We start from the raw sequence: 21,746 nt of genomic DNA, 5'->3' as shown, positions 1-21,746 counted from the left end.
TTTTAAATCTATCATAAAACTTTAAAGGTATTGTGATCCTTTCTGTCCTGAGTCAACATCATGGAATACTCAAATGATACTCTCTGTTGCTCCACACTACTAGTTCTAGGATGTGATGGACATCTCCAGAAGGTATTTTCTCTCTCTCCAATGATTTAGAAGGAAATTTGACAAGACAGGCAACTTTTAGAGATTAATGGTGGGTGAGACATTTTATCTGAAGAGATATATAGTGTGATTACATTAAACTGTCATGTAAAATTCTGGCTACCTCATCCAAGAAACATGAATTACAACTAGAAGAGAGTTGGATTTGATTTAAGGGAATAGCACACTCTTTTATACAATAAATGATAAAGGCAGTTTCTTTGTTTCAAACAGAGTAGGGGAAGTTCTGGTCCAAGACGGAGAGTTAGTTACAGCGATTGGTAGAATTTTGTACAACAACATTTTAATACAAATGGGAGACAGACATTTCATACTCCCCTCTCTCCCAGAGATTTGGGGCCACTTCCCAGAAGAGGTCACCTCATGAACTGGGTATACCACACAACATTTCAACAATCCCTATTACAGAATCTGAAATCACCCTCTGCCACTTCTCTCCTTATATCCCATGGATCATGTGCAGTTTTGTTGGGTTCATTTTGGGGGCAGGTTATCTGAAGGAGAAGGAAACTTGCATTTTATAATTCCTCTTTTTCATCTCAAGAGCTGAGAAGCTATGCAAGAAACATCATTTTAAGCCCTTATCTTGACATAGATATACAGAGAGAGGCCAGGCAACATACTGCAGCGCTGCAGTGCAGATGAGGGCAAAAACCTAACATCAACAATACTATTTCCATATGGTCACAGTATTTCCCATATAGGACTGAAGGAGATACTTCACTACAGTCAAAATTTTTATTTTCCTTCTCTATAGAAGGAATTACCTTGACAAAGAATGGTATTGACTATACTACAATCAACTGCCAAACCCCTACTGCACTTTTGTTTTGTACTCTACAAGACTAATTACAACTTCAAAAGTCTTTCCAGACTTAACATCTGTGGTATAGCTACTTAAACAAAGGTACTATAAAGAATAATTTCCTTTTCATTGTTTTAGAACCATGGATTATTATAACATTTATGGTATCAAAACACTTTAAATGTTGTTATTTTTTTCTTAGTCTGAAATCCATCAGCATCCTTTTCATCGCAGTTCTCCAAGGCATCTTGTTCAGCATAATAAGGGAGGAAATTGCCATCATTGGAGGTGTTCAGGAGGAGACTTGATGGGGTACTTGGTGCCATGGGTTAGCTGTTTGGGTGGGTTCGATTGGTTGATGGGTTGGACACAATGATCTTGAAGGTCTCTTCCAACCTGGTTTGGTTTATTCTAAATAAAGGTTTATTCTAAATAAAGGAAATGGGGGTTCTTGAACATATGCTGCTGCTATGGGTTTCAATGTAGGAAAATGGGACTGAAGTAGGAGAAAAAGCTAGAAGATGCAGAATGAAACTGACTTCTGGAATTCTTAGGATGTGAAGCAGGATTATAGATCGCTTTCCTTATTTCAAAAACCAGAAGGTGTATGTTTCGCCCAGGAAACTGAAAGCTGCTACTCACCATCACACATACCACTCAAATAAGGGAAGTTTGTTAATAATTTATCTTAAGTATTCACAAATCATATTTTTTCCCATACAACACAAATGTCTTCTAAAGGTAAGGAAAGAAATCTAACAGAGTAAACCAGGAAATGAACAGTCAGTGTGCTATTAATCCTCACAAAAAGAAAGCTGCTTTCAAAATAGTCTCAAGGTGCCAAAGAGTCAATAAAACATTATCATACCTAGATTAAAAATATTTTGAGCCCAGAAGCTAGGATCACAGTGGAACTGGATGGTATTGTTAGTCACTGGTGAGGCATCGCACCTTGCTCTGAGAAGATACCGTAACCGATACGTAATCTAAGACAGGAACAAAACAGATGGTTTTTAATCTGGGGCCAAAGCCACATCCAAACAGCATAGGAAGTCTTAGCAAAAACTACAAAACCCAAAAAACTCCAACCAAACAGAAGCCCCAACAAACAAACACCAAAAAAAATCCCAAATCCCCAGAACAATAGAGCCCTAAGCAATCCCCTAGAGAACTGAGGTAAGAGATTTGTTGAAGTTACAAATAAAAGAGGCATTCTTTACATCTACCCCTTATTCCCAAATTATTTTTAGACAGCAATTAACTACAGCCTATACTAAAAATACAAAAATTCTTCTCCCCTACAGAAACACATATCCTTCCACAAACTTGGTCCTTAAATTCAGTGACTTGGACTATTTGCAAGTATGTAAATGGGGGGGGGTTGGTTGGGGTTTGGTTTGTTTTTTTTTCCCCCAAACCAATGTTACGCCATTATTTTTTCTTTCCAAGTACCATATCCTTTTGGTCTTAAGTGCCATTATGGCATTGCAATATTTAACTTCATATCATTTGCATGGACAAGCAAAAGCCTGAGCTCCCTTTTTATCAATTTTTGGAGACTTAGTGGGAGGTAAGTCTGATAGAACAAAGCAATACAGTAGGCTTTACATTAAAATGCTGGGCATCAGACTCTATGCTATGTAAGTATCACCTGACTGCGAACTCAAAAGCTGTAACAAGTACTGAAAAGAGCCTAGATGATGCAATATACAACATTTTTCCCAGTGTTTCATGGCTTCATGGTTTTTACTGGAGAAAAAAAGGAGTTATTCCTATTTCTGCAGATCTGCAATAATTCTATGGTAGTGTAATAGGAACGAATCGTGACCAAAGAGCTAAGTATTAGAAACATTTTGTACTTAAGAGAAATCCATTAAAAATTACATACAAATGTTCCAATTAGTAGGAAGTCATTAAAAATTCTGATTCAGTAGTATTACTGACAAGCATGAGCATGTGAATCTGCCAGAAGTATCGTCTCAAATTAAAGAGAGCTATCCTCCTAACCTTACCAAGCGCTTACTGTACAGTAGTGCTGTGCTGCTCCCACTGGAAACTGCCCACTTGGAAAAATTCATGACATGTTCCAGCTGTTTAGAGAGACCTGCCACCTCCTGTTGTTGCTGCAGAAGTTTCATGCGATGCTCTTTTGCCAGAGTCTGCAAGCAGAAAAGGACTTTCAGCCAAAGAGTTCATTTTACAGTTACCAGGGATTAGCTTTCGTATTTGTAAGTCACAATGATTGAATGGTTTCACATAGCTCTTCTAAAAAGAACCCCATGCCCCCTGCCTGCAGCTATCAGTCAGTGTACATTTATTCAAGATACCAGGACTTTCTGTGCAGGTTCCCTTTTGCTCTTATGACACGTTTTCATATGTACTTGTGCCTCTCTCCACACACACACACTGTTTAAAATACAATTGGATGTGATATTTTTCCAGATATCCATTCCAAACAATTCTCTCTTTTGATTTGCTATTGGATTGCTGAATTTATGAAAAATTCTGATGGACTTTTCATGCCTGACACTTAGAATTATGCATGAGCAAACTGCAAAAGCAAATTATAGAAGTATGGAGAAAGAAACTGATCTCAGACACAGCCTTGATTCATAAAGCAGGAAACAGATAATAATGGCAAACAAACCAACAACCCCCCCCAAAACACACTGTCCTATTCTCACCCCAAAAAACCTACTTGCTCAGGTGGCTTGGTATGGGACATCACTATGGAATTGCAAAAGGATATGCAGGGGTGGCTAATGAATACAGAGTGAACCAGGTTGGAAAAGACCTTTGAGATCATCAAGTCCAACTTATCACCCAACACCATCTAATTAACTAAACCATGGCATCAAGCACCCCATCCAGTCTCTTCCTAAACACCTCCAGTGATGGCGGCAGCCCCAGGCAGCCCATTCCAATAGCAAATCACTCTTTCTATGAAGAACTTCTTCCTAACATCCAGCCTAAACCTCCCCTGGCACAGGTTGAGACTGTGTCCTCTTGTTCTGGTGCTGGTTGCCTGGGAGAAGAGACCAACCCCCACCTGGCTACACCATCCCTTCAGGTATTTGCAGATGGCAATAAGGTCTCCTCTGAGCCTCCTCTCCTCCAGGCTGAGCAACCTCAGCTCCCTCAGCCTCTCCTCATAGGGCTTGTGCTTCAAACCCCTCCCCAGCTTTGTTGCCCTTCTCTGGGCATGTTCCAGCAAGTTAACATCTTTCCTAAACTGAGGGGTCCGGAAGTGGACACAGGACTCAAGGTGTGGCCTAACCAGTGCTGAGTACAGGGGCAGAATGACTTTCCTGCTCCTGCTGGCCACACTGTTCCTGATCCAGGCCAGGATGCCATTGGCCTTCTTGGCCACCTGGGCACACTGCCGGCTCATATTCAGCCTACTGTCAACCAGTACCCCCAGGTCCCTTTCTGCCTGGAAATGCTAGATATAGATTTTATTTTAATGTGAATCCACACCAAAAAGAAATTTAAGACTGGCATTTTTCTTTCTTACGACAGAAATGAAATTACCTCCAACTGATGCAGCAGTGCTTTTCCCTTTTTGTTTATTTCTACCATCAGTGTAAATATGGCAACTTTAATATCCTGTTCCACCTGTTTTTGATTCTGATTCACTTCAAGAATTCTGTAAGTAGACAGTATAGAAAAATTATGTTTTTAGGCTCACAAACACTACCAAAAAAAAATCTCCCCTCTAGCTGTTGTTGAGACTACAAATATTTCTTGATCATTTGCATCAATAAATACATATACCATCCAATATTTATAGTCAGAGGAATTACTGGGAGAAATAGAAAGAGCAAGTACCAGTGACTCCATGACAGATTAATTAACTGATGGTAAACTCTGATGATTCCACCTGTAAAATTACTGACATTTGTCACTGATAAAAATTAAATGCTCACAGTAACTGAAATTCTTTTTAGTTGTCTGGCACATTTCTGGTATGGTCCATTGACAATCAAACCAGTTTAATTTCCACCTAAAGTAGAATGGCACTCCAGAAACAAGCAATAAATAGTTTTTCTGATTTAGTTATTTCAACACTAGTACTCAAACTCATAAAAGCAAAGCATAATCTTATATTTTGAAACCACTACTGCTAAGATGCAAGGGAGAATAACCACTTAGATGCAACAAGAGAAGGTTGCCTGCTGTTATTTTTTCCCCTCTCCACCAGCCTCAAAAGAAAGGTAAAGAGAGACAAAGAATTCAAGTGGCACTCAGCATCCTGTACTGTGTTGAATCTTCCTGGGTACTGCCTTTGAACTCTGCTGACACAAAGCCCTACTGCAGCACACATTTTATGGATTTATTTTTCTCCTGAAAAGCCCCAGGCGTAAAAGTATTACATAAATCTTCAAATGTGTCACAAGCATTATGAAAACATGAGTCATAACCTTTCACTTTCTAAGAGGGAGCTACACTAATAAAATAAGTGTGCCAGTGGTGGAGAAGAATATGATTGCCTTCTACAGTCTTCATTGCGTAAGTTGTTTTGTTGCACCCAAGCTATTGCTGCCCATTAAGTCCACAGGCTCAGCAGAAGAGTTACTTAACACTACCAAGTACATTAAACAGGCAGCAGCCACTATGGCAGACTGAACAGTTTAGAATTTCTTTTTTCTGGAAAGACAAAAGGAGAGGTACAAAACACACGATTTAAATATTTCATGAAAATCACAGTGCATATAATGTTGCCCTCTGTGTCAGTTTTAACCTCCAAGCCTGATACATACCTGTTTTGGATCTGCTTCCCTGTGTATTTAATGTACTTGGTCTTCTCCATCAATTTGGTGATTAGTGTCTCAATGATCACTTTCTGGTTCTGAAAAGCTTCTTCTATAAATTGGTACCTGTAGTAGAAAACAGTGACTACTTGCACACATGCAAAAATGATCATATCCTTTCTAAAAAGCAGAGAAAAGACTTCTTTAACTGAAGAATGACGTTGCTCAAGCCCAAAATTTAACCTTCATGATGGAAGCATTATGTCAGCAAATGCTGATGTATTTTACTCGGATTTGACTATATAGCAATTCTTTTGAGAATCAATCGTTTTGATAAATATAAAGGGATATTGTGTGACTATAGCCTGATTTCACCAAAAGGAAAATTAACTTTGTGCTGTAGTCATCACTTTGTAAGTGGAAGTGCATGTAAAGCATTACTTCATGCAAGATCAAGATGTAGAAACTGAAGGGAAAAACAAAAATCACTGAGTCAGTAGAAGTCAGCAACATTTTACATCAAGGAACTGAGATCGTCAACAATTTGAGAAAAAGAAGAGGTGGCACATTCTGAAACAAATAAAAGTCCTAAGAAAAGAAGAACTGAGGAGGAAGGCTTCAACTCTGCAAGAGCAAAGTCTAGGCTGTTCCAAGTGTCCAACACTTCTCCACCTAATGATGTTCACTTGGTCAGGCATGAAAGCTCTTTGGGTGGCTACATCAAGTACAGTGACCACAGTAACTATAAGAGTACATCTGTCTGAGATCATTGCTGTATGCATTAGGCAGCAAGACTGTCTCATACTCAGCAGTTGTATATAATCCTACTTTTCATCTTCTGTGGCCAGTAAGAGATGACCAAGTAACAATAAACCAAAGATCTCAGTGTTATATGAATAGTGTGGTCAAATTACAGGGTAGTCAAACTTTAGCGCTACTCTTCCTTTTGTAATGCTCTTCACTGAAAAAAATGCCCATTTGCTCTGTTCTGAAATTGTTTGGTAATGTTTTGTTACATAATCATGTTAAAGAACAAAGTGGAAAATTACACAGAAATGTACAGTTGCATAACACAGTCTCTGTGCTTTCTAAGTACTCTGAAGAGCTGCATAGCAAAATACTGTATCCAAATAACCTGACAGTGAAGAAATGTCTTCTTCTTAAGTCACCAGATTAAGAACTGGAAGAATATTATTCTAAAGTACTGCACACTCACCAGCCCCACTCTTTTGGGTACCTTCTCTGTTCATTTGTGAGCTTCATTTCTGAGCAGAAAATTTTACTTTGCACTTGCTTCACCTGACTCTATTCCACACAACTAGAGCTACAACCAACTCCAAGCTATCTTCCTAGAAGTGAGTTGCACAAAACATATGCTTTGTTTTGATACCTGTGCTCTTTGTGCTCTAGTAACTGGCAGTCTCGGCAGGTCAGCTTGTCACAGGTTTCACAATACAACTTCAACTGCTCCTTTTTGTGGTATGGGCAAAACACAGGTCGCTGACTGGTCACACCAACTGCCTCTGTTGAACAAAGGAAGATGTCCATTCAGTCTCCTGAAATTACTGAATATTTGCATTCTCCTGCTTTTCTTTACCATAGTCCTCACCAGGATGCTAGAAGTCTGAAACCATTTGTTTGGTATCATCGTAATTGATCTTAGGTATGTGAACATCTGCACTTGTCTGCCCCTCAACTGACTAGACAGACATGAAGGAGAGGGTGATAGTCCTTGTGATTGCACAGTTCTATTGTTGACCAGCTCCTGAGGTGCTGAAGCACATCCAAAGAATGGCAATGAAGCTGGTGAACAATCTAGAGCACCAGTCTTATGAGGAGACAGAACTGGGTTGTTAATCCAGAGAAATGGAGATTCAGGGGAGACCTTAACACTCCCTACAACTACCTGAAATGGAGCTGTAGTGAAGTGGGGGTTTGTTTCCTTTCCCAAGTAACAAGCAATAGGAAAAGAGGAAACAGCCTCAAATTACACTCAGGGGAGGTTTAGACCTGTCTATGGTAGGGGGCTGGAACTAAATGATCTTTAGGGTCCCTTCCGACTCCAGCCATTCTGCAATTTATTGATTTATTAGGAAAGACATTTTTGGCATGTATAACTTTAAAAAGAAATGTGATGGTCTAACTTCTTCCAATGGAGACAAATATTCTTTGTAAAATTATAAACCAAGTGTGTTACCTGGAGATACTTCCTCTTTCTGTCTCACAGTATGATCCTTTGTGAATTTAACCCTCTGGTGAGCGCTGATGCAGGTCTTGCATAACCACTCTACACATTCCACACAAAATCCATTGGCTTCTGCATTGTCTTCACAGCTTGTGCAGACCTGACATGAGGAAGAAAAGGTAGCTGTTAAAATAAATATGGAGCATGCATACAAGCTCTTGTTCATACATAATCTGTGCATTTTTACATTTTTCCAAAAACAGTGGAATGAGAACAGAAAACTGCCTGAGGTACAGGAACACTATAATTAACTACATAAAAGTAACTGAATTTGACTTAAAGAAAGTGGTCATTTTATCAGTGTTACTCTATTTTATCCAACATCATAAAAGACAAATCATTGCTGTCTGTCCAACACAGCACAGTTAGAAGCCATATAACGTTTACTACGTACAACACATTCTTGTGAAGTATTTACTAAAGAGAACATGACCAGCACTGCTCTAATTTTAGAAGCCTCCCTCAGTCCACATAGAAGCTTTAATCTTCATTTCTGTTCACCTGCTTAGTTTCAGGAAGCACATACACTATTGAACAGCAGGGTTCTTCTCAAGAATCTCTGCATCACCCCTTAAAGACAGCATTCCAGTTAAGCTAATCAGTAAAGCTACCCCAGAACAGATGTGCAACCAATGCATTCTAATTTTCAAACTGTAGCTTGTTAATTCCTTGGGCTCTTTGGACTACACTCAAGAGATCTGAGGGGGGGAAAAAAAAAAATGAATGGAGGAAAACAAACCTGAGAGCAGGCCAAAACCTCTCTGCATGGAGTCAATACACAGACAAGAAAAAAATTCCTGCATTTTGAGCAACAGGCTGAAAACTATGCATGAAGGGTAACATTGATTCATGTGTATCTAACAATATTTAAGTACTCCTTTACAATGCCTCTAAAATCATACTTTCTATGTGCTTTTGGTGTTCTGGTGAACATGTTTACGCAGATACTTGTTTAGAGAAGTACCGTCCATTTCTATCAACATTTAGCACTGATGCAAACAGCCTCAATATGTCTGAAGATTGCTACATCCTACAGATCACAGGAATTCTGCTAGCAAGAAGAAAAGAGGAAAATTTTAGATTCAATTCCCAAATTTAAAAAAAAAAAAAAAAAGAAAAACCCAACTTTTGCACCCACACAAGATAAATACAGATTAAGTTAAAGAAGTAAGTATTTACATCCTATGCAGTTAGACAGTATACATGTAGAACTCTGTCCCAGTTTCCCCTTCAAGAAAAAGAGGAACATTAGCACACAACTTGCCTTAGCAAGTTACTGACAGAACTGGAATTTGAACATAGGAGTTCCAGATTCACAATGTTGTGCTTACTCTTCTGGATCATGCTGCCTCTCAAAGTAAGTATCTTCTGAGAAATGAAGTTACAATGCAAGGGTGGTTGACCCCTCTTGGAGTTTGAACCAGTTGCTTTCGATTAAAGGTGATCTGCAATGGAAAACAAAATTGGGCTTGTGCCCCTTTTTCCTGTTTCTTTACAAAAAGGAGGCATAAATTTTACCGTAATTTTTTTCTAACATCTTGCTTGTTTTTTCTCTTTCTTTCCATGCTTCTCTTAACAATAAAAATTCTAGTCCTATCCTATCCTATCTAGTTGACTAGAAGTCAGATCATCACAAAAAAAAAGAAAATCTAAGTAAACCAATTAAAGGAAGTTAATTGTAATCAGGAAATTAAAGATTTTTACTTGCTCTTAACCCTTACATTCAATGATATTTTGTAGGGAAAAAAAGAAAATAGTCTTAAGGACTAGGCTCAGCTTCTTGAGAAATATTTAGAACAAGCAACTATCACTGAGGCATTACATCAACCCTACATTTTCTCTGGCAGAAACTCCCTTCTCCTTTGCCAGTTGTCTCCTCCTCAGGTGTGCCAATATAATGCTCTGCAGGGCTGTGGTGTAAAACCAGAGTGATTAGATCATCACAGCCCAAGGATCAGTCACAGCAGCACTGCTGACTGGGCAGTGAACTACTGCAGAACGAGAGAGAAGTTTAAAAGTAAGTCTTGTTGCCAAGAGAGGTATGATCATGCTAAGCCTCTCGATGCCCAGAGTTCTTTTTGCAATTTAAAGTGGGAAATAAGAGACTGGGTATTTATTTTTCTACTGTAAAAAAAACCAAACCCAACAGTGAAAACAAAATAAGCAAAAGAAGAAACAAGAAAAGAAATGTCTTTCAGGCACTAAGTCAATGAGATTAAAAAAGATATTAAAAATTTAATGAAAACACCTTCAACCACAGAACAAAACATAAACCCTCAAACAAACAAACAAACTAAAAAAAAAAAACCCCAAACCAACCAACACCCAAGGAAACAAACAGCTTTTCCAGGTCTCTTTAAGGAAACTTACACAGATAAACTTGTTACATGCCTGGGCCTTCAAGTAAATTCACAGGATTTCTGAAGTTATTCATCCCCAATATCCTTTGGTGTTTTTTAACTGATATGTCCTGCTATGCTTGCAATGAGATGAAGGTTGTGGTTCAGGAATCAATAATCAGGTGCTGCCAAATGAAGTGAAATTTCTCCTCTGTAGTCCTGATTTGCGGAAATGAACCCCACAACTCCAGAGAGTTACAAAGCAGGGATGTTTATTACAGCACTGGGTACAGGTGGGATCTTTTCACTCAACTGTACACCCTATGCCAGTACACACAGGTATTTATGTGATAAAAACATATATATTTCATTGGGTGTAGTTAATGTAAATTATTTCCAGGAACTCATTAACATATAACTGTCCTCCTATTCTCCGCCCAGGTTTCACCCTCCAGTGGTTGTTTAGGTGGTCCTTGGGGATGAAGTAAAAGTCTTCCTCACAGTGTATTTTTCACCTTTGGCTCAATTACTTGTTTTCAATGTGTCCCAGTTCCTCTTATCTCTTAGACTAACGATTTCTGCTTTTATTGTCAAAAGAAGGATGCAGACCTTGACCCTTTATAGTTAAAAGTTCAGCTATTTCCTACAGGTACCCCCTTTGATGGAGAACCTGCGTCTGGTCTTGTACAGCCCAGTGTTTGTAATGTATAGCTACACATTACCTCCTTTGATCAATAAGGGGTCTCTGGTACAGGGTTAGAAAATTAAAGGCCCCTTCTCAAATATAGGGTTAGAAAATCAAAGGTCTCTCCACTAATATTCTTTGATTTTATATTTCTCCTTCATCAGTCCCAAACTTTATACTCTTTCCAACTCTATACTCTTCAAAGCCACCAAGTATAAGAGAGAGACAGATTTCTAAAGTTTTTCATAGACATCACACTTCCTGCTGTCTAAACAGCAGTGCTTTCTAGGTAAAAACTAGTTTTGCTTCTACCCACCCCTTACTTGAAATATGCATTTTCAGCTATAGCGTGGATTTTGCTAGAATTCCTAGTTACTAGAGCAAGTCAATACAGCCAAAGTACACAAAGTACAATTACTGCAAATACCTGCTACACCATTCCAAAACCTAAAACTTCTTTCACTCTTGTTTTTGTGACTTACACAAGCAATGCTTCAGCGATTTCAAAGAAAACTCTCCCTAGTTAACTTACAAGCCTTTATTCTGTTTAGACAGATATTTATTCTTAATTGAGTTTTCCTTGTAATTACATTTTATTCGGTTACTGCTTTTGGTATTTATAACCCCGGGAAGCATTCATTCACACTTCATTCAAATGTAATGAAAGCAGAAATTACTCTGCATGATGCAGACAAGTACAATCCTTTTCTGTTGTAAAAGTTTGTGTATTCACTTAAAAAACAGATGCATGAGTTGAGGTAACAGAGCTGTCCTCTCAGCTAGTGTAGTAACTAACCACACTTCCAAGGAAATACCTTGAGCATTAAAGAAATTAAGAAAGCAAAGGTTTCAGAGTTTGAAAGGAAGAAAGCAAAATAGTCCAGAGGAATATCCAGAAGAACTAATGTTCCAAAGTGTGAATTAGATGCAGTGGTTGCCTCTAGTGGATCCAAAAAGCATCAGTCATAGTAGTTTAATAGAGTAGAATAAAATAAACCAGGTTGGAAGAGACCTTCAAGATCATCGCGTCCAACCTATCATCCAACACCACCTAATCAACTAAACCATGCAACCAAGCACCCTGTCAAGTCTCCTCCTGAACACCTCCAGTGATGGCGATTCCACCACCTCCCCGGGCAGTCCATTCCAATGGGCAATCACTCTCTCTGTGTAAAACTTCCTCCTGACCTCCAGCCTGAACTTCCCCTGGCGCAGCCTCAGACTGTGTCCTCTTGTTCTGGTGCTGGCTGCCTGGGAGAAGAGACCAACCTCTGCCTGTTTACAACCCCCCTTCAGGTAGTTGTAGAGAGCAATAAGGTCACCCCTGAGTCTCCTCCTCTCCAGGCTAAGCAGCCCCAGCTTCCTCAGCCTCTCCTCATAGGGCTTATGTTCCAAGCCCCTCACCAACTTTGTTGCCCTTCCCTGGACTCGTTCCAGCAAGTCAACATCCTTCCTAAACTGAGGGGCCCAGAACTGGACACAGTACTCGAGATGTGGCCTAACCAGTGCAGTGTACGGGGGCAGAATGACCTCTCTGCTCCTGCTGGCCACACTGTTCTTAATGCAGGCCAGGAGGCCATTGGCCCTCCTGGCTGCCTGGGCACACTGCAGGCTCATGTTCATCCTACCATCGACCAGCACCCCCAGGTCCCTCTCTGCCTGGCTGCTCTCCAGCCACTCTGACTCCAGCCTGTAGCATTGCATGGGGTTGTTGTGGCCAATGTGCAGAACCCGGCACTTGGATGCGTTCAATCTCATGCCGTTGGACTCTGCCCATCTGTCCAGCCTGTTGAGGTCTCTCTGCAGAGCCTCTCTACCCTCCAGCAGATCAACTCCTGCCCCCAGTTTGGTGTCATCAGCAAATTTACTGATGATCGACTCAATGCCCTCATCCAGATCATCAATAAAGATGTTAAAGAGGATGGGGCCCAGCACTGATCCCTGGTGGACTCCACTACTGACTGGCTGCCAGCTGGATGTGACACCATTCACCACCACTCTCTGGGCTCAGCCATCCAGCCAGTTCCTAACCCAGCTCAGAGTGCTGCTGTCCAAGCCATGGGCTGACAGCCTGGCCAGGAGTTTGCTATATATTTGCTATATATATATACATATATATATATTTGCTATATATATTAGTTATATAACTATCTCTTGGCACATACAAAATCAACAAAGACTTTTGGGACCTTCTTTCTTGTATGTAACTCAAGTACAAACCACGTGCCAACACCTCAAAATACATCAACCCTGATCAACACAACCTTCTCCCCGCTACATCCCATCAACAGCTGACACTCTCCAAAGCACAACAAAACCATATTGTGATTCTTCTTAAGTCTATTACGCAGTGCCCTAAACCAGCAGCTTTCAAACGCATTTCAGACACAGATACAGCTTTGATAAACTATTCAGCATACAAGGCCTTCCTCAGAAGAGTACATAGCTTCTGCTCTCTGGCAGTAGAAAACTTAAAGGAAACAGCAACAGATTTTGACAGAATTTGAATGATCTCTAATCAGGTATTTCCTGCAAGTCTCAATATCTTTTCCACTTTTAATGTCTCTGATCTACTACCTCATACAGCCAATTTTTATTTTCTCTTTGTTCCTTTCAAAGGCAGAACAAGAGAAGCTGTTTAGAAGGCTGTATCATCCTTAAACCTCTTGTCATTCCTTCTCAAACAGTACACTGATCTGTTTAACTATTATTTAGTTAATTTTGCTGTTCCACAACAGCTTTCTAGAAAGGTTTAGCTTGAGGGTTTTTTATGGTTCCAACTCAAAGTACAAAGGAATGTCCAAAAAACTTCATTATCATAACAAAATAAATCTATTTAAACGAAACAGAACTGCATATCGTTCATTTCCAAGAAGTAAAGTACACACTCACTTAGCACACTGTAATAAAACATCTAGCAAGAAAATAGGCCACTGGAAAAGCATATGAATATACTACTCCGCTGGTTCAGCAAAGTCTGCTGGTTTGCCTTTAACTGCTGCAGAAAGTATGTTGAGTTCAGTCCTGCAACTTAGCTGAAGAACAGATGTGCTTTGTCAACTGCGAGTCTGGTAGTTTTGCTAGGGAGAGACAAACAAATATGGAATGGAAGAGTAAGATAGAAGGGCCACGAGGATGATCAGAGGGCTGGAGCACCTCTCCTATGAGGACAGACTGAAGGAGTTGGGGCTGTTCAGTCTGCAGAAGAGAAGGCTCTGAGGTGACCTAATTGTGGCCTTCCAGTATCTGAAGGGGGCCTACAGGAAGGCTGGGGAGGGACTTCTCAGGATACCAGGTAGTGATAGGACTAGGGGGAATGGAATGAAGCTGGAGGTGGGGAGATTCAGGCTGGATGTGAGGAGGAGATTCTTCACCATGAGAGTAGTGAAACCCTGGAATAGGTTGTCCAGGGAGGTGGTTGAGGCCCTGTCCCTGGAGGTGTTTAAGACCAGGCTGGCTGAGGCTCTGTCCAGCCTGATCTAGTGTGGGGTGTCCCTGCCCATGGCAGGGGGGTTGGAACTAGATGATCCTTGTGGTCCCTTCCAACCCTGACTGATACTATGATAAGCCTGAAAAGGGAACTTAAGGAAACATAAATGCTTTGAAGAACCTCCCTGAATCTGCTCACACCACTCAACAATGGATGATTCCAAACCAGCTGCTGAAATACTTGGAATTTTACTGAATCTCTCTCTGACAGGCCAAGATCCAAAGGTAAACAAAAAAAGACAGCTCCTTGAGTTCCAAGGAAGCGCCTGACTCATCCTGTTATTGAGTGTGGTGGATACTCCACCCTATGACCTATTGAAGTACACACAATTGTACATGATTATGATAAATTTCAAGAATATATAGAACACTTCTTGAGTTTTGGATTCTACATGCGAGACTTGAAAAGCCTCAACTCCCTGCTTAACTTTCAAAGACAGCACAAAAAAATGGGGAGGGGGGGGAAATGTGTGAAGGGATGGAGTAGACATTTAAAAAGTCACCTTTGTCAAAAAACCTAGAAAAAATAATTGGACTTTTACAATCCCTCCCCAAAGCAGTATCTGAGAAGACTTGTTATGTAACTCTGTAGAGGTTATGGCATAGGTCCCCCCCAAAAAAAAATTCAGGACTGCTTCTGCCTTACAAAGTTATCTTGGTTCTCTTCTTAATTTTAAAATCACTAGAATAGTTATAAACAAATTTTCAATGCAACAGGGACTGTTAATTTGCTCACTCTTCCTGGTAGAGCATTGAGAAACTATAAATCTTGCAACTCCAGAACTCAAGATGTTTTCTCTGCAACACCCAGGGGAAAAAACAAAATAAACCCAAACCAAACAAACACCCACACACCCCAAACAAACAAAAAAAAACACCCCAACAAACCAACCCACCTCCCCACCCCCCAAAAAAAAATCACAAACAAAACCAAACCAACACCCCCCACAAACAGCAAAACAAACAAACAAAACCAAAGCACAACAAAAGCAAACTCCAAACCGTCCTACATTAACAGAACACTGCTCATACTTCAGGAGACTCCCAATTACATTTCAGTTTCTGGTAAGGTCTATAATTTATCAGAGATTCAGTTGCAAAAATTCCTTATAAGCTGAACACAACTTAATGGTTTTCAAGACAAAAGTTAATGGCTGTTCTAGACAGAGGAAGACAACATTTATGCCTTTAATATCAAAAATGTCACTGACTGGGTACCTCCATCTGTTCCTGAGAGACATACCCATCCATATATGTAAGCAAAAGTTTCAAATATGCTTTCAAGCAAGCATAAAATAAAGGACCTCTTAAGAAGCTGCCCCCAAAACAAACAGATGGAGAACCAATGCACAGGTGCAAAGCAAAAAAAGATGCATTTTTATAATAGAAAGAGGACATCATACAAATGTCAGTGGATGAGTTGAAATGCAAGCCAAATTTGCATGGCAGCCTTTATGTACTGTTATTATGAAGAATGCAGTAACATATTATACATAATTCAGCCTCTTTATAAGTTCCTGGAGTTTAATGAAAAGTTTATGAGCAAAGAGATACTAGAGATAGTCTTTTAACATCTAAAAATGAAGACAAGCAATACTTTGATAAATTGTGGCCCTACATAAATGTGATTATTCATTTGGTACTGCATCTACAGTAGGACTTTCCTCCTGAAAAAAACATCATGAGGAAGAAAAAAAACCCAAACAACAACTAATAAACAAACAACAATATTACTATTCTTTCAGATAAGCAGGTTTTAGTTTATGAGATGGCTATTCAATTGCAAAAGGAAGAGGCAGCCTATGTAAGACAAACAAGAAACCCCTACAACCCCTACAGACCATCTTCCCCAATTAGAATTTTGAGCCTCTTGCTTGGTAACTGCATTCCAGCTATTTAGTGCCATGCTCTGTCAGTGTTGAGATAAGAAAAGTAAAGTCTATTCAACTAGAGGATTCCGTTTTACATCAAGAGCTCTTGATGTTCTCTTGACCTGTTATTCAGGTCCCAATGAGTGCTTCAAGTGTCCCATCCAAAGTACAGAATTTCCCATTCTAACACCTACTCCTTTGGCTATCATGATGCAATTTTATATCAACAAAAATAGTTTAGAATAAGATAACCACTTTCTTCACATTGATTTTAACTGATTTTCTAGAGTAACAATGACTATGTGTTTAGTCTTTTTCTGCATATGGCCAGCAAAAAGGCCAAACAGCAAGACGTCAAGGATATGCATACACATCCAAAAGGTGTTAACTTCATTACATGTTAATACACTTACCTGATTTGATTTCTCTACTGTGCTACTGGGGACCTCTGTGGTATCCTTCACAAAAAAATTATCTATGATGTGTCTCTCTGCACATTCCTGACCACAAATTGGACAGCGGATAACACCGACTGGGGGGGGAAAAAAAAAAAGTCTTGATTATGCTTGCACAGCTTCAAATGTATCAAACAACTTCAAAGGCAGCTTGTAAGGATAAATACTTTGAAAGGATGCTTGAATACTTTCCTGTCAATAAGGTGAGTAAAAAGAAGCTAATTCTCATTTATCACTGAAGTAACCTTTAACTGTTATTCCCTAATTATGCATTCTTTCAACCAGGGTCAAGCACCTTCTTGTTTCAATCCTATAAATAATTCCTTATCTTTAAAGAGAATGTATTCCCACTGACAATTTGTTGTTAAAGAGTGGATTAAAAATAAACATTTATTAGTGTGGACTATTAATTAGAGACACTTCATGGAACTGCATACCCACACATACATGCCAGCAGTGTGACATGACTGACTTCCAACTATGTAACATGGAAAACTGAAATGTAATTAATTGAAATTTTGGCAAGTTATGTAGAGGAACAGCAGACCAGCATTAGTACCATGACTACCTTCACCCTAAGCATGAGAAAACAAGACAGACACAGGAATAAATAACAAATTCTTTCTCTCTTTTCCTAGACACAGTGGGGAGCAATTCCAAGACTACAACATATTTAACACTCCTATAAAATCATAGAATCAATAAGGTTGGAAGAGACCTCAAAGATCATCAAGTCCTGTCACCTGTCACCCAAGACCTCATGACTACTAAACCATGGTTCCAAGTGCCACATCCAATTCCCTCTTGAACACCTCCAGGGACGGTGATTCCACCACCTCCCTGGGCAGCACATTCCAATGCCTAACAACTCTCCCTGTGAAGAAATTTCTCCTCATCTCCAGCCTAAACTTTCCCTGGCACAGCTTGAGACTGTGTCCTCTTGTTCTGGTGCTGGTTCCCTGGCAGAAGAGACCAACCCCCTCCTGGCTACAACCACCTTACAGGTAGTTGTAGAGAGCAGTAAGGTCTCCCCTGAGCCTCCTCTTCTCCAGGCTAAAGAACCCCAGCTCCCTCAGCCTCTCCTCATAGGGCTTGTTCTTGAGGCCTCTCCCCAGCCTCGTTGCCTTTCTCTGGACACGTTCAAGAGTCTCAATGTCCTTCTTAAATTGAGGGACCCAGAACTGGACACAGTACTCAAGGTGTGGCCTAACCAGTGCTGCGTACAGGGGCACAATGACTTCCCTGCTCCTGCTGGCCACACTATTCTTGATGCAGGCCAGGCTGAGAACCAATAATGCAGAGAGCTCAACAACACTTTTCTCAAGAGACAAAGGATAAAGTCAAGTTCAAAACTTGGGGTTTAACAGTGAGTATACTAGACTGAAATGAGAAAGATCTGTAAAAGCATTTTACATTAGATGCTTTTCTTAGCTGCAGAAAACAGAATGGCTTACTAGCACTAAAGCCTGTCTATCATCCAAGAAAAATCCCAAAATACTTGGCATGAACAGCCTGCTTTAATAAATTACAGTTATTACCATTATAAAAAAAATAAAAAATTGAAACTTAGTGAAGTTGAAATAATCACTTAGGATGTGGAAGTCATCATGCAAAGCCTACACCAGAATAGTCCTGTGAGGCCAAATTGAGATAGATTCTAGTCTTACAGCTGTCATTTGAGAGGCGGCATGATTTTAGGGACATAAAGATGATCAGAGGCACTGTTTCACACACTGAATTTAACACCAGCATATAATTGCATATTTAACTAAACCAGCATAGGCTTAATTCTGTTCCTTTTTACAATCAAATTTAGAAGTACAGAGACTATTAACTTCACAGTATCACAGTATTGCTAAGGTTGGAAGAGACCTCGAGGATCACCAAGTCCGACCTGTCACCACAGACCTCATGACTAGACTATGGCACCAAGTGCCACGTCCAGTCTTCTCTTGAACACCTCCAGGGATGGTGACTCCACCACCCCCTGGGCAGCCCATTCCAATGACTAATGACTCTCTCAGTGTCTGCTCACCTAGAGCCTAACTTAGTACAGAGACTTAACTCCTTACTCTAAGTGCTTCACAGAACATTAAGGCAACTTTTTACCTAATCTTCTCCCCATACATGCTAGAGATTTAACTGCCCAACATACTAAAAAGCAGCTCACCAGTTTTAATAAACCCAAGCTTGTTTGGAAGAGTTAATTTATCATAATTGCCACTTCTCCAGTCTGCATTTCCATATGTATTTGTGCAGTTTCAGTCTGTATTTTGGCTAAAACTTTTGTAGCATTTTTTTATACCATCATCGCCATGAAAGATACTTAAGAAATCCAATTTTGGTATGTCAGGTAGTTAAATAGAACTCTAAACACTGAATTTCTCCTTTTATTAAGCAAATCAATTCACCACAGTCAAGAGTGAACACGTTTCTTAATACATAATTGCTGGGAAAAAAACCCCTATTTTTCAACAGTGCCAATTACAAACCACCCTCTCTTCCCTTGCTGCTCATTTCTGACATTGACAAAGTGCAGTTATTTAGTTATTCAGCACAAGTAACTGAGTTGGTCATCACATGAGTTTGGGTGTGGGACAGAATGAGACTGGCAGAACAATTCAAACATGGATGTAATTCTCTTGCTCTTTGAGTTTTCACCTTCAGCCCCTGACCTGCTTCACTGGCCAAATGTACTACTGCTTACACTGAAGCAAAATGAGAAGCAGAACAAAGACGGGAAGGGGCCAACACTGCCACTGAAGATTAAACCTGGACCCACAGTCTCTGACACTAGTCAGCTGTATTGAGTTTATAAAATCAGCTTGGATTGAAAATACAGCAGGCAAGGAAAGGGCAGGAGACAAGTCAGGAAACTAGAAACTAAAGTTCTCATTTGCATCTTTACCAATAGAATACTGCCAGCAACCAGTTTAACAGATCACTGAAAGAGAAAAGGAGAATTGCCCAAATCTTCATGAGACTTTTTTTAGAGTTCCTTGTGTGGTCCAGCCTTGATTCAAGATTTTCCTTTGCAACTCCATGTGGGTAAATTTGCCTTTGTTATCATCCTGGAAAGACGACTGCTACACAGAACATTTTTAAACCAAGCTTAATTAACTTCATGATATTAGGTAATTTCACTGAAATCTGTGGTCCTGATCATCAGGTAAGGTCAGTCAGGCTACACTGTTATGTACACAGTTGGCAACACAGCCCTTTTTGTCACAACACATAAACCACAAGTCAGCCAGGCAGCATACCTTTCAGGTCCTAATCAACTACTTTGATGTGTCCAAGGCTCTTTGAGTAACGTACTGAAAAATACAAGCTATGTGTGGTCTTTTCCTCCCTAGGTGGGCATTGGAAGGTCCAAGTAGAATGCCCTATACATTTTTTTTTTTCCTAAGTGTCTGGCATTTGAAACCAAAGACTCATGGGGAAATAACAGTACTCAAGCAGTTCATGCAGGTTGGATTGGTTTTGGATTGGTTGATGGGTTGGACGCGATGATCTTGAAGGTCTCTTCCAACCTGGTTTATTCTAAATTCTAAAGCAATTGTCAAAAAGGTTCATTTTAGAACTTCAGCCACCCCAAAGAGACACTCTCGCACAGATACACTACACACCAGCACTGGAATTTCTACCTGCCCTCCTTAGGAGTAAACAAAGAGTACAGCAGAGTGCACTGTATAACCACCACGGTTTTGCAGAACATGGTGATGAGCTGGCAGTTTACCAGTGTTGGGGTTTGTTTTGAGCAAGAGGGGACATGGGTCCCAGGAGCACCTGTGCAATTCAGGCCTTGAAGAATTCTCTGTTGATAATATAGTGGTGGAGTAGGAGATGTGAGAAAGTGCTGATTGCTTGGTATGCTGAAGTCCAGCTGGCCCTGAGAAGGGAGGCAAGCAAGATAAGGAGGAGGCGAGATCTGGGAAAAAGAGCAATTAGACCGAATAGAAGAATTCCACAGAGTTGTGAAAACAATGATGTAACCTTTTAGAGAGAAACCAACAGTATGTTGCCAAGTGGGCATAATTATAGCAAACTGTATATAAGATGTGTCTGATGCTCAATAAAGTTGGATTTCGCTGATCACATTGATCGTATAGCGGCCCCTTCTTGCAACATACCAGAACCCATGGAATGAAGAGAGACACTAAGTTATTGGGAGAGAAATGCATGGTTTACAATGAACCCAGAATTCAGAGCTTCCTATGAGAAAACAGAGGCAGAGGAGTAAAGGCAGTAACTATTTTGAAATTGAATGGAAAACACAGATAAATACAGAAGTGACATATTTAAAATTTTACAAAATAGCACTACATCCAAATCATAGAATCAATAAGGTTGCAAAATACCTCAAAGATCAAGTCCAACCTGTCACCCAAGACCTCATGACTACTAAACTATGGCTTCAAGTGCCACGTACAATCCCTTTTTAAACACCCTCAGGGATGATGACTCCACCACCTCCCTGGGCAGCCCATTCCAATGGCTAACAACTCTCTCTGTGAAGAACTTCCTCCTCACCTTCAGCCTAAACTTCCCCCGGCACAGTTTGAGAAAGACACGTTTTAATTTAGCAAAGCTCCTGGATGAATATACCTCTGTTTCAACATCAGCATTTCTAATGGTGTTATCAGGGTTATCTGTCACAGCTAAGTACTGAATTTTTATTGTGAGATAGGGATTTTCAAGTAAATTCTAACTTTGCAATACTGGCTACAGAATGCAGCTTTTTGTGCAAAATGGTAAAACTCACACACCAAGCAAAAATTTCAGCCATTCATTAAACACAAATTGTACAGTCGTCAACTACCACAGGGCTGATGGGATTTAAGTCAGGTCATCTTATTTATACTGCACACAGCTCAAAATGCATCAGCACAATCCTAAGAGCACACACCTGTTAACTCCAGGCTGCAGAGAAATATG

The 21,746-nt window shown here is 40.1% G+C and overlaps 1 protein-coding gene across 1 annotated transcript in view; it reads right to left on the bottom strand.

Annotated features, from left to right (window-relative positions):
- TRIM24 (tripartite motif containing 24) overlaps positions 1–21,746 on the bottom strand; it is a 64,442-nt gene that overhangs the window by 16,964 nt on the left and 25,732 nt on the right. Inside the window, 7 exon segments of the mRNA XM_068142215.1 lie at positions 1,842–1,959; positions 2,986–3,132; positions 4,505–4,619; positions 5,734–5,850; positions 7,115–7,247; positions 7,922–8,069; positions 16,767–16,885. Of these exon segments, the coding sequence (XP_067998316.1) occupies positions 1,842–1,959; positions 2,986–3,132; positions 4,505–4,619; positions 5,734–5,850; positions 7,115–7,247; positions 7,922–8,069; positions 16,767–16,885 (897 nt within the window).

Source organism: Melanerpes formicivorus, unplaced genomic scaffold (assembly GCF_026170545.1).
Source record: "Melanerpes formicivorus ecotype bairdi unplaced genomic scaffold, bMelFor1.0.p_v2 SCAF_8, whole genome shotgun sequence".
NCBI lineage: Eukaryota > Metazoa > Chordata > Aves > Piciformes > Picidae > Melanerpes > Melanerpes formicivorus.
The sequence above is the reverse complement of the archived record's forward strand: the minus strand, read 5'-3'. Positions and strand labels throughout refer to the sequence as shown.